General features: G+C 49.3%; 1 protein-coding gene across 3 annotated transcripts in view; it reads left to right on the top strand.

Annotated features, from left to right (window-relative positions):
- The window catches only part of KDM4A (lysine demethylase 4A), a 46,326-nt gene extending 35,471 nt beyond the window's left edge, over positions 1–10,855 (top strand). For 2 of the 3 annotated variants that reach the window (XM_058717716.1, XM_058717715.1), the window contains exons 15-22: positions 315–391; positions 1,076–1,131; positions 2,770–2,878; positions 3,198–3,383; positions 6,868–7,038; positions 9,469–9,588; positions 9,871–9,963; positions 10,096–10,855. In XM_058717716.1, coding sequence (XP_058573699.1) covers positions 315–391; positions 1,076–1,131; positions 2,770–2,878; positions 3,198–3,383; positions 6,868–7,038; positions 9,469–9,588; positions 9,871–9,963; positions 10,096–10,236 — 953 coding nt within the window. In that variant the 3' untranslated portion in view covers positions 10,237–10,855. Of the gene's footprint in view, positions 1–314; positions 392–910; positions 1,043–1,075; positions 1,132–2,769; positions 2,879–3,197; positions 3,384–6,867; positions 7,039–9,468; positions 9,589–9,870; positions 9,964–10,095 lie in introns of those variants that run through there. The other variant, XM_058717717.1, reaches the window with a different exon arrangement.
- Positions 10,856–12,401: the final 1,546 nt, after the last annotated feature.

The following is a 12,401-nucleotide window of genomic DNA, read 5'->3' as shown; positions in this document are numbered from 1 at the left end:
GTTTCACTGACTTTGGGTGCGTCCTTGTACGGTCAACCTTGTGCTGTTCTCTGGGCTGTAGATGCCAGGAGGGGATCAGTAGTCCCTGCTGCTCCCTAGGTGTTTGTACCAGTGGACCTACAGGCTCTGACTTTTCGAGACCTTGGGCCATAGTGTATGGGTGAATCCTGGGGGACCCTGACTCTAGAATTCAGGGGTTTTCCCGTAAGACTTGGTCGCAGCCTTCAGACTCATGGTATGTGAAAAAGAGTCACAGGTCTGCATTCTGACTCTGGCCTCTGGGTTTAATTTGCTCATCTTGGTGTCCTTGTTAGGTTGCTATGGAGTACCCCCTGCAAAGGCTTCTGAAGACTGGATGTGTTCTCGGTGTTCCGCCAATGCCCTGGAGGAGGTGAGTGTGTCCACAGTGTTGCTGTCTTCCCCCTGAGACTCGGGATTTGCTCAGGGCCAGGCTTTTTCATGTGGACTTTCTGTCCCCAGCAGTCTGTACAGAGCCTGGTACACAGTGATGTTAGAGAGTGCGTACTGTCAGAATAAATCTCCCCAGACAGTATGGTTGCTGCCCAGCTGTGGCAGGGCATGAATGGAGTCTGGAAGCTGTGTTTGCTACATTGTGTCCAGACTAAGCAGAGGTCCTCCTGTGGACAAGCTATAACCCCTTTTAAAGAATGCATTGGGTTTGGCCATCAGAATGGGGTTCAGGTGGTTCATTTTGTAGCTTTGTCTTCATCACTCCCTGCCCTGGAACCTAGCAGTACCCCACATACAAGGCAGAGTCCTGTAACGCTTCCAGTTTGAGCAGAGTATCATTGGTTACAGTTGATAACAGTAACAGCAAAGAGGATTATGTTAAGTCAAGTGGAATACTTGGTGTACTTTAGCCCTGGGTGGTCTCCCTGTCTTCCTGTAGGGGAGTCCTGCTTACATGGGCTGCGTAGGCGAGGCCCCACCTGCCGATAAGCCACTTTCTTATGTGGAGGCTCCAGTTATCCAAAGGAGGCCAAGGAGAGAGCAGATTGGATGTTAATGACTTGGTGGTAACCACCCTTCCTTCCTCCCCCTCCCTTCTTGGCAGGACTGCTGTTTGTGCTCATTACGAGGGGGAGCCCTCCAGAGAGCCAATGATGACAGGTGAGTTTCTGAGCAGTGTTCTGGAGCAGCGTGCAGAGGCACCGAGACGGCAGTGGCTGTTCATCAGAGTGGCTGATGAGGGTTTGGGAAGCACGTTGTTGGAGGTGCAATAGCATCTCCAAGACTAATTTTAAAAATGAGATGCCAAGGGGAGCCAAGCAGCCCTACACCTTTCCAACTCCACCTTCCCCTCCGAGGCAGGGGTATCAGTGATGTCTTCCTTGCAGGGGAGCTAAGACAGACTCTCAAGGGTGTGGAGATCCTGTACAGGTGATGCAGAGGCTCAGGGCCTGTTGAAAGGACTGTTAACCTTGTTGCAGCTGGGCTGGTGCAGAGGTGGCCGTGGCCGTGGGCCTGTGAGCATGTGCCCTCTGGCTCAAACCTGGCGTCTGACTGAGCGTGTGTGTCCTTGGGGAGGAGAGTGGGACTTGGAGAGCTCAGCCTCACCCACGTGCTGTGGAGTCAAGTCTACAGAAGTATGGGCATAGCAGCCGTCAGGTTGCTTTTTGTACCTGGTCTTTGCTTACTTGTTCTGAGGTAGAAATGTGAGGTGAATGAGGTTTTTGCCCTGGAAAACCTGGCTGTCTAGGAGATAACAGCAGGCAGCCAGTGGTGAATATCTTGCCTCCGGCTAAGGTCCTGTGGGGATCGGAGCCTCCTGCAGCACGAGAACCCCCTTCATGCTGTTCCACATAGACCGCTCTTCTGATTGCTGCTTCCAACCTTTAAAGGTACTTGCTGCCACGACTTGAGGTGATCGTGTCTCTCACAGTTGGGAGAGAGCGCTGTTAAAAGTTCTTCCTTACTTGCAGTGGAAAGGGCTCTGCTTGAGCCTCCCACCGTAACCGCACAATGCCAGTTCTGCCCTGTGGGGCCACGCCAGACAGATCTGTTCCCACTTGCATAGGGGCCCCGCCAGCACCGCAGACGGCTTCCGTGTGGGCCCCGCGCTGTCTGTCGTAGGTTTTCACCTGGCCTCACATTAAGAACTTTCAGCATCTTAATTGTTCTCTTCGTGGTGCGTGTCAGTTTCTCAAAATGCCCGGAAACTTTAATTCTCTGAGGATATCCACTGAGTAGACCTGTCAGAGCAAGTGGGGCTTGGGCCAGACCTTAACAAATGAGTGTGCAGTGGATGGAGGGAGCAGAGGCAGAGGTCATCTCAGCCCAAGGGAAAGGTTGGGAGGAGGCCTAGAAGGTAGAGCTGTGGCTACGGGCAGACGGGGCACAGATGGAGACATCTGAGGAAGCACCCAGCTCCTGCGGTAAAAGAGGTCTGTATAGGACTCTCTGATTTGTTCCTTCTCCCTGAAACCTGCCCCACTCCATTAGTTCTGGTTCCGCTTATTTTGCAACAGATTGTGAATGAGTTAGCGGTGTACGAAGTGCAACCCTGTGCTAACCCAGGGCGGTGTGGTGGGGGCCCATTTTCATACTTGGTGTGGAGACACCTCTGTTTCCTTCCTTGCTGGGTCCTGGGACCTTGCAGGTAGGTGGAAGTAAGTGGCCGTGTTGGACTGGGGAGGAAGGAGGAAGCACTATCAGCAGGCCCACCCACTCTTGAATTGTTACATTTGATGAGGAGGCCACAGGGCCTTGGAGCCAGAGGTGACTGAGGTACACTTTGCCTTTTGGCAGGTGGGTCCACGTCTCATGTGCTGTGGCAATTTTGGAAGCAAGGTTTGTCAACATTGCCGAAAGAAGTCCAGTGGACGTGAGCAAAATACCCCTGCCCCGCTTCAAACTGGTAAGGAAGAGGAGATGGGCTTGGAGACACTGCATCTTTGTCCTATTCTAAGTCTCTGAGTGGAGGAGAACATAACGTGCCCCATGTGGCCCAGTGGTCATCTGTTACCCTTGGGTTAGGTCAGGGCTTATGAGCCACTGAATATTAAAAGAGGACACGTGTCCTCAGATAAGAGGTTAAAAGAGGTGTGTGTACCCTCTTGTTTGGGGAAGAAGGTTGGCTTTTGCCCGTTGGACTCTGTGCGTTTAGGCAGGGGAGCAGTGGAGGACACCACACCGTTAGTTCCTGGAATCACTGGCTTGCTTCCCCTGTGTCCTAGAAATGTGTCTTCTGTAAGAAGCGGAGGAAAAGAGCCGCCGGCTGCTGTGTGCAGTGCTCCCATGGCCGCTGTCCAACTGCCTTCCACGTGAGCTGCGCCCAGGCTGCCGGAGTGATGATGCAGCCGGACGACTGGCCTTTCGTTGTCTTCATTACCTGCTTTCGGCACAAGATTCCGAATTTGGAGGTGAGGGAAGGTGCCGTTCTAGAATCCTCTGTTTCTAGAATTGACTGTTTCTGGGATCATTTTCTCTGCCTATGTCAGCACGTATTTTCTCCAGCTTTACCCTTTATGGAGAGTGCTAATAAGTAGGGATTCAGAGGTGGCCCCTGTCCATCTCTGCTGCCTGCCTTGTGCTTCCTAATCCACCGGCACCAAACTGCTTGTGGTTGATTCCTTGTGATTATGTTTACCTGTTTGCCTCTCCTTGAGGGGTCCTGTTATTAATATGAGTGTCCCTGTCACCTACCACCATGTCTGGGGCAGAGCAGAAGCTATGCAGATATTGCGAACTGATGGAGAGAGCTCGGAACAGTTAACCATTAACTACCGTGCAGTAGGGATTTTTGTGCTTCTCTAAATAGTGGAACTTGGAGAACACTACATGTCAAGTTACGAAAGGGTTTGGGTGGAAGGTGGCATTTGGTGTAGGCACCTGGGTGGCTCAGTTGGTTAGGTATCCGACTTCAGCTCAGGTCATGATGTCACGGTTTTTGTGAGTTCGGGTCCCACGTCGGGCTCTGTGCTGACAGCTCAGAGCCTGGAGCCTGCTTTGGATTCTGTGTTTCCCTTTCTCTCTGTCCCTTCCCCACTTGCATTCTGTCTGTCTGTCTGTCTGTCTGTCTGTCTGTCTGTCAAAAATAAATAAATATTGAAGTGGGACTTAAACAGTAAGTAGGAATTATGAGAGGGAGGGTGTTCAAGCCTTCAGAAGTAGAACGAGGGGCACCTGGGTGACTCAGTTGGCTCAGTTGCTTAAGTGTCCAACTCTTGATTTCAGCCCCAAGTCATGATCTCCTAGTTCATGAGATCGAGCCCTGCATTGGGCTCCCAAGCTGACAGCACAGAGCCTGCTTGGGATTCTCTTTCCCTGTCTCTCTGCCCCTCCCGCATTCGCACACACAAACTCTTTCTCTCAAGCTAAATTAAAAAAAAAAGCTGAACAAACAAGTCTCAGGAGAATGAACATGGAAGATGTTCTGGGAATATGGCAGGGGTGATAAAAGACAAATGGCAGCCGACACTGAAGGCCCTGGACTGCCCTACTTAGGAGTTTGATCCCTCTTCCACTAAATGAGGAGAACTTCTCAAAAATTTGGATTTTGAACCATATTTTGAAACACTTAATTCTGGTGGTGGATTCAGGGGCTCAAAGAATAAGAATTTGAGGCAGGGAGACTGGTTGGGCTGGGAGCGAAGTGAGGTCTGGAGTGGGAACATGTAGCCAGAGCTCTGGGGTCACATCTTACGTGGGATCCTATGATGGGTGGGATCGACAGGGTTTGTTGACCATCCTGGAGAGATTAGTGGGGAAGGGGTGAAGGAATGTGAAGTTAAGATGGCTCAGGTGGCTCTCCTGGAAGATGGAGAGGATGAAAATGTGATGCTGTTAACTGTGACCAGAACTGATTCAGAGCAGGGCAGGTTTCCAGGGGAAAGGGAGAGAGGTGAAAAAGAGGATGACCTTGAGGTCATTGCTGGAGCATTCTGATGGAGCTACCGGGAAACAGCTGCTGTAACGATGAGGGTGAAGATTTGGATCTTCTCAGCATTTAATAGGGTAGTTCACTCCAGTTGCCATTAGAAACTGGACTCTGGAGATTCCTAATGTAAGGAGCAGATGGCAGAGGACGAGCCAGTGAAAGCAGCTGAGAAAGGGCAGACAGAAGCCAGCGGAGGGGATCAGGAAGCTGTGTGCTCTGGGGCAGGCAGGTCTGGTATAATGCTTGTTGGTGCCCCATACTGAGGAGTTGTCGGGGGGTCTTCTGGTCAGAAACCAGACTGTAGTTGGGGAAGTTAGAGGCTACTAGAAGAGACCGTGATGAAGATTTGTCAACAGTGCAGGAAATATGGTAGTGAAGGGCACAGTGGAGTACCAGTCTGGAGGAGCAAACGTGTCACTACCATCTGGGGTCATGGAAAAGGCCTTGTTGGCCAACTGGCTTCTCCTTTTCCATAGAGATGTTACACTGGGCATGAGAGCTGGTCAGGTGGGTTAGGAGCTCAGGAAGGGGGAAGATAGTCATTGTGAGGAAGAAACTCTGGAGGCGTGGCGGGTGAGGTAGTGCTGAGCCCAGAGGGCTCAGGGAAGCAGGAGTTTTGTTATGGAGCCAGGATGGTGATTTGGGGACTGTCATTAACATTACACATCCTTAAATTGGCACCCATAGACTGCTGATGCTTTGAGAAAATGGGGTACTATGTAGTATTATTTTCACTAATCATTCTGTAGTTTAATTTTTTTAAGTTTATTTTGAGAGAGAGTGAGTGAGCAGGGGAGGCCCAGAGAGAGAGAGAGAGAGAGAGAGAGAGAGAAAGAGAGAGAGAGAGAAGGAGACAATCCCAAGCAGGCTCCACACTGTCAGCACAGAGCCTGACATGGGGCTTGAACTCATGAACCGTGAGATCATGACCTGGGCCGAAACCAAGAGTTAGATGCTTAACCAACTGAGCCCCCCATGTGTCCTCGCTAATCATTCTTTAAATATCTATTGAGCATCTATTACATGTCAGTCCCAACTTTAGGTGCTGGAAATATAAGTGAACAAGACAAAACAGTGCCTGTCCTCTTGCTGCATGTAGTTGAAAGACATACAGAAATGCATAAGTAGAGTATCTCAGATGGGAGAAGGGTGGTGGATAAAAATGTAGCAGGATAAGGGGAATGGAAGAGGTATAATAAGGAACAGCATCAGTAGGTTGACATTTGGTTGTGAGGGGCCAGTGTGCAGAGGGCTGGGGAATAGCATTTCAGGTAGAGGGAACAGCAGGGCAATGGCTCTGAGGAGGGAACGTGTTTGGCACACGTGCTCCGGGAACAGCAAGGAGGCCAGCATGGCTGGAGCGCAGTGCTTGGGGAACTTGGCGGGGAGTGGTTGGATACAGTGTTACCAGATGCTCTCTGATGCCATTTGCATCAAGGGCAAATTCAGAATGATGGGGTGATGTGAGGGTTGGCATGGCCCTTGTAATGGGAGCCCCTTGTCACATGCATCTGCAGTTTTCCAGGGAACTAGTGCTGAGATCTACATAGAGCATTATAGACTACATAGAGTCTGGGGCCCTGGGCTCAGATCTCCTGTTGAGTGTCTCCCTGGATGTCTATCTAAGCTGTGTGCATTAGTAGATGCTATTTGGTCAGTTCCCGGCAACAGTAGGGAAGTTAACACAACAGTATTTTGGGAGACAGTATCGTGTAAGGACCAGTTGTGGAACGGGAACTAGGGAGGTGCTACATTTATGGAGGAAAATAGGACACTGGTTTCTGGTAGTGTCCCTGCTGAGGTGTGGATATATGGAAAAGACCTGGTTCAGCTCCCATCCCCTTCTCCTTTTTATTTTTCCAGTCCCATTCTTTCTCTCTGGTAAAGGGCAACCAGTTGATCTTGGTCCCCATTTTCCAGTCCTGGCAACTCCATGTGGGAGTAACCCAAGCCTCTGTTTTTTCCAGCGTGCCAAGGGGGCCTTGCAGAGCATCACCGCAGGCCAGAAGGTCATTAGCAAGCACAAGAACGGGCGCTTCTACCAGTGTGAGGTGGTCAGGCTCACCACCGAGACCTTCTATGAAGTCAACTTTGACGATGGCTCCTTCAGTGACAATCTCTATCCTGAGGACATAGTGGTAATGTCTGCAAGGAGCTTCCTGGGCAGGTGGGATGGGGGCGTTTGTAGGTCTGGCTGTGGGCCAGCCCGCCATTTCTAGCCAGGTCCTCAGGCCCATTAGTTCCCTGAACAGAAAGAACCATTTGTGCTGGTCTTTCCTTGCAAAGAAAATTGTGTGCTGCTAGGCTGCCCTGCTTCCTCTCTGGAAGCTTCTTGGAATCTGTGTTTTCTGCAACACCGTGAAACATGCTTATATTTCAGTCTAAACTACACTTGAAGGTGTTCTTATGCAGTGGAAGAGCCCGGCATTGGAAACCAACCAGTGTGCCAATACTAGCTCCATTGCCTAGTAGCTGTGTGATATTGGAAGAATTAATCCAACTCTCTTTCCCATCATGCCCCCTTAGTAGATGTGTGGTCCTTTACAGTTGAAGGGGCTAAGCAGAAACTGCTTGGAGACCTCCCTGGCCTGCTTATGTTATTGACACCTGACACACGGGAGGCTCTGCCTGGACCCACTTCTAGGTTTCCTGGCTCAGTATTCAGGACTTAGTTCGAATTTCCCTCGCCCGCACAGCCTTTTCACTTGTGAGATTAAGCACCACGGCAGTGGGAAGAAGCCACTTCTTCCTTTGACAAACCAGGTATTTCCCACTTTTATACTTCATTAGCAGCTTAGTTGCTAGAAGCACATTCATTACTTACAAGGTAGACTTAAGTCATGGTAAAGATCATATTAACAGTATTTGTGGCAGTGGAATAGCTATAATTTACTAGGCTTTTCTAGTACACAAGGCCCTGTGCTAAGTGCTTCAGATCAGGTGTGTCTCTCACTTCTCATACCAGTTCTGAGAAGCAGGTGGTGTTATCTCTGACTTACAGATCAATGACTTCAGCACTCTCTTTTCTAAAAGTTACTGAGGACCCCAGAGAGCTTTTTTGTGGGTTATGTTTATCAATGTTTACTCTGTTAGAAATTAAAATAGAGATTAATTGATTTGAAATAGTCTGGGTTTTTAGAAATTGAAAATAACTATTTTAAAACAAAATATTCGTGGGAAGAATGCCATTTTCCTGCAAATCTCTATGTCATGTGTTCATTCAGTCCGTTTTGATATATTGTTTTGGTTAAGGTCTATGAAGAAAATTCAACCTCACACAGTTGTGTGCTAATTGGAAAGGGGAGGAGTCTTTTAATAGCCTTTCATACCATTGTGATTATTTAATACTACACCAAAACTCAACGAGTAATAGTTTCTTAAAAGTTAGTTGCAGGGTGGAATCTGAAAGCAGGTCAATGAGCTTTGTACACTCTGTTACATTAAAATCCACTGGTCTGTCTTGCACTGAGACTAGTTCTTCACCTCTGCCAAATTTTGCAACCTCATACGTTGGTTATTTAGAAAATACTCATACGTTGGGCTACGCAGATCTTCCAAATGTTAAATTTTATTATACGGTCTCAAAAAACACATTTATTAGTGTCACCATTCTTAGAAATTATCTTTAAATTTGGCAAAGCTTCAAGCTGATTTTGGTGATTACTACATTTCTGAAGTTCTAATTTTTCCAAAAGCTTAAGTTTTATCCTTGGCAGTACTGTCTGATATTTTCCGTAAAGTGACAGGCTTGTTCATTCATTTCCAAGATGTCTGCCAGTACCCATGTCTGAGTAACCATAGTTTGTTTATGTCAGGCATTTTTTCAGATAAAGCTGGTGCTCCATGAACAAAGCAGCTACACAACAATTAAGTTACACAGTGCTTTTCCTCAAGATAACCATCCTACCTCAGCATGCAGCAAAGCGCCCTTTTGAGTACTCACACGTGTTCTCAAGGACTGGGGTTTGACAGAATTAATACATTTTTCTGCTTTGTTGAGAGATATTGTCATGTGAGACTGGGCATTTTTCTTTTTTCTTTTTACCCTAAATTATGAGCACGCAGTGATACAGGATGTAGTAACAACTAATAATGCTTGGAGCCCCTGCCCTGTGTTAAGATGTGAGCAGTTTTGCCTGTTACAGATTTTATACCATCACTGCCAAGGTCAGCACAGTGAATGAGGCTAGTGTTTTCATAGTACTCTGAAATTCTTGTTCTAGTATTTCTTCGGGGTAGAGCTCTGTCCCCTGTTCTTTAGAGGGACAGTTGAAGGAACACAAGGAGGATTCTTGATCTTGGCACTGTGTTTATGAAGTTCACTCGAAGTTTATTCTGGCTCTTCTTTTCTGTCCCCTGGAAGCAGCAAGGGCAGAGATCTGGGGCCAGCTTATGACTTAGCAGGCAGGTAGGTCTTTAACCATTGTGTCTTCTAGCTCGGAGAGAGCCTGCCTTGCTTGGGTGTCTGGGCAGGAATCTGCCCTGGTTCATTCTTCCCTGAGTAGGTGGTGGTCACCCCTGTGCTCAAGGGGCCTTCCTCTCATCCTTCTCCCTTACTGTCCCCTCAGAGCCAGGACTGCCTCCAGTTGGGTCCTCCTGCTGAGGGAGAAGTGGTCCAAGTCAGATGGACAGATGGCCAAGTCTACGGAGCCAAATTTGTGGCATCCCATCCTATCCAGATGTACCAGGTAGCCAAAAGTTTTTGTTGGGCTCTGGGGGAGTTCTTGATTAATTCAGTGCTTCCTCTTAGAGGCAAGCCTTTGCTCTTGGAAGAGCTCAGGGGTCAGTAACAACCTTTTCAGAGCTAGGGGGTGCCCTGTGTTCAGTCTGCCGGGGGTGGCTTCGAATTTGGCAGTCCTTACTTCAGTGTTCTGGATCCTTCCTGTGACAGCAGAAAGTTGCCATTGTGCTTTGGGGACCAGGGAGAGAGTCAGGGATGTCTTAGCCAAAGGCCTCTGTTTGCTTGGTAGGTGGAGTTCGAGGACGGCTCACAGCTTGTGGTTAAGAGAGATGATGTGTACACGCTGGATGAAGAGCTTCCCAAGAGAGTCAAGTCTAGACTGGTGAGCGTGTTTTCTGTGTGCCCTTGTTCCAGGTCTGGGAGGGAGGGAATGAGGCAAGGGTGTGTCATTTTGTTTTTCCCTTCTGGGTGGTTGGCCACAAAGTGCTCATCTGGCTTGCTTATTCTTCTATAGTCAGTAGCCTCAGACATGCGCTTCAATGAGATTTTCACGGAGAAAGAGGTTAAACAGGAAAAGAAACGGCAACGAGTGATCAACTCAAGATATCGGGAAGATTACATCGAGCCTGCACTATACCGAGCCATCATGGAGTAGGTGCTTCCAGGGGCCGAGAGGTGCCCAGCCATCAAGGCGAGAGCACTCGGGGGTTCCACAGCACAGCAGACACTTGGAACTCTGAAGTCTCTGAAAGTGAAGTTGTAAAATGAAAAGGAATGGAATAACCGACCCCATCGTCTTCTCACGCCCCTACCCGCCACCCCCCCCACCCTCGCATTCCGCTGTAGTGAAAGGACAAGCCTTTCTTGGACATGTGGCAGCAGCCGCCTATCACCCAGCTGAAGGGCTGAGCACTGAAATGCTGTGGCTGCACTGGCCCCAGTCTCCAGTGGGGTTGAATGTGCTGGCCAGGCTGGTTGCCCTGTTCCTGGCCTAGGACTTAGCTTCCTAACAATCACCTGCACCAACTAGGCAGAGGTGCTGGTGCTTACTCCCTCTCCCCTTTTGTATTTATGTGTGCGCGCGTATATATGTGTGTGTGTGTGTGTATGCGCGTGCGCGCGCGTGTGTGTACGTGTGCGCACATGTATGTTTGGTTTGGACCAGCTTCTGCCAGCCCCTGGCCTTTACTTTCTTCCTTGCCTGTCCAGGGCAAACAAAATGTGAAATTCTGCCCTCAGCTGAGTGGAGTAAAGGCTCCTGGGGGTTGGCTGGAGATGAGTGTGGCATCTATGTCCCTGGAACTGCCTCAAGGAAGTGCTGGCAAAGCTGCAGTATTGAGATGTTAAGGAGTTAATGCCACCTCTTTGTCCTGTCTTGAAGGAGCAGATAGGGGCAGTGTGGGTTTGTGCCCATATCATTCTAGGCACAGAGCCCCTGTGGCACAGTATTAGAGGGTGTGGTGTGGGTGGGGAACACCCTGAAGGGGGGATCTTAATGATGGAAGCAGGCAGAGCCTGGTGGGTGATTTTGTCAACAGAAAATTTGCAATCATGCAGGGGCTGGGAGGGTTAAGATGAACTGGGGCCACTGGAGACCAGGGGCAGGTTTAGATATGCCCCTGGTCTGGGGGTGGGAGGGAGCTGATTTGGGGGTGGGGGAGGGACTGGAGGGCAACACTGAAGGGGTTAAACAGGTTTTGCTCCTCATGAATTTGTTTGCCTGGGATTGGAGGGCTTCACACCTATACCCTGTGTATACAAGAATCAGATTTATAATACTTCCCTGTTTTTTGTTACGTATGAACGCTATAAACCAAATTATTTTGAAAACTGGTGCATCACCTTGTCCTTAGCAATAAAATGTGTTGAGCAGAGGATTGGCTGTGTCTGCCCCAAGGAGCCTGAGTGGCCCAGGGTCAGGCTGGGGGTGTATCTAGTTATAGGCTCTGAAGAAGGGCTGGACACTTTAAGAAAACTTGGGCGGGATCTAGGAAGCTGTCCTAAAGCTATGGGCTCCGGTCCTGTGGCTCTGAGTTAGGACAAGCAAGGTGGGACATGGGGGGCAGAGGCACCTGTGGCTCTGAGCACTTTGTTTTGCTTCCTTTGCCTTAGGTATGGGAAAGAGATGGGCATAGAGGACCAGACCCCTTCCACAGTCAAACTGGGTTTGAGCTCTCACTCCTGCAGCGCTTGATTATTATCTTCATGGAGCTAGTCTAAGTTCATGCAAGCATCTGTGTCCTGTACAAATTGTGGAGCCAGCTTGAAAGGAAGGAGTGTATTTTAGGTGCTTTAAGAGCAAGAGACTCGGCTCCTAGTGGGATCCAGTGGGGTCTTGAAGCTGCTCTGAGCTGTCTAGTTGCTGAGAAGCATCCCTGGAGAAAGATCGGTCCCTTTGCCTGGTGGGTTTCTGGGGTCCAGGTGGATGAGGATAGAGCAGCGGCAGGGCAGGGAGGTGCCAGTGACTAGGTGCAGGACGTGGGCACAGTAGAGCTGCTCCAGCTGGCCCTTGGATGGCCTGGCCCTTTCCAGGTGCCGGAGAGGCTTGGGTCAGCTCAGTAGCTCTCAATGCTTCTTTGTGTCCTGGGGCTTAGGAGGTGGATGCTACCTCGTGTCTGATTGTGGGGGAAGGCAGGAACAGGAGGTTTCAAAAACACTTTTCTATGCCAACTCCTTCCTGGGCCCAAGAAAAGGAAGTTGACTTTTTTTTGTCTAGCATCCAAGAATTCATTTGAGAGACTAGGCGGAGCCAGGCCTTAATGAATTGTTTGATCCCTCAGAGCACACATCTTTGAAGGGAAGGAACACTTCCCTAGACTT

The sequence above is a fragment of the Neofelis nebulosa genome, chromosome 2, assembly GCF_028018385.1.
Source record: "Neofelis nebulosa isolate mNeoNeb1 chromosome 2, mNeoNeb1.pri, whole genome shotgun sequence".
NCBI classification, from domain to species: Eukaryota; Metazoa; Chordata; class Mammalia; order Carnivora; family Felidae; genus Neofelis; species Neofelis nebulosa.
Note: the sequence above shows the minus strand (reverse complement) of the source record. Positions and strands in the feature narration are given on the sequence as shown.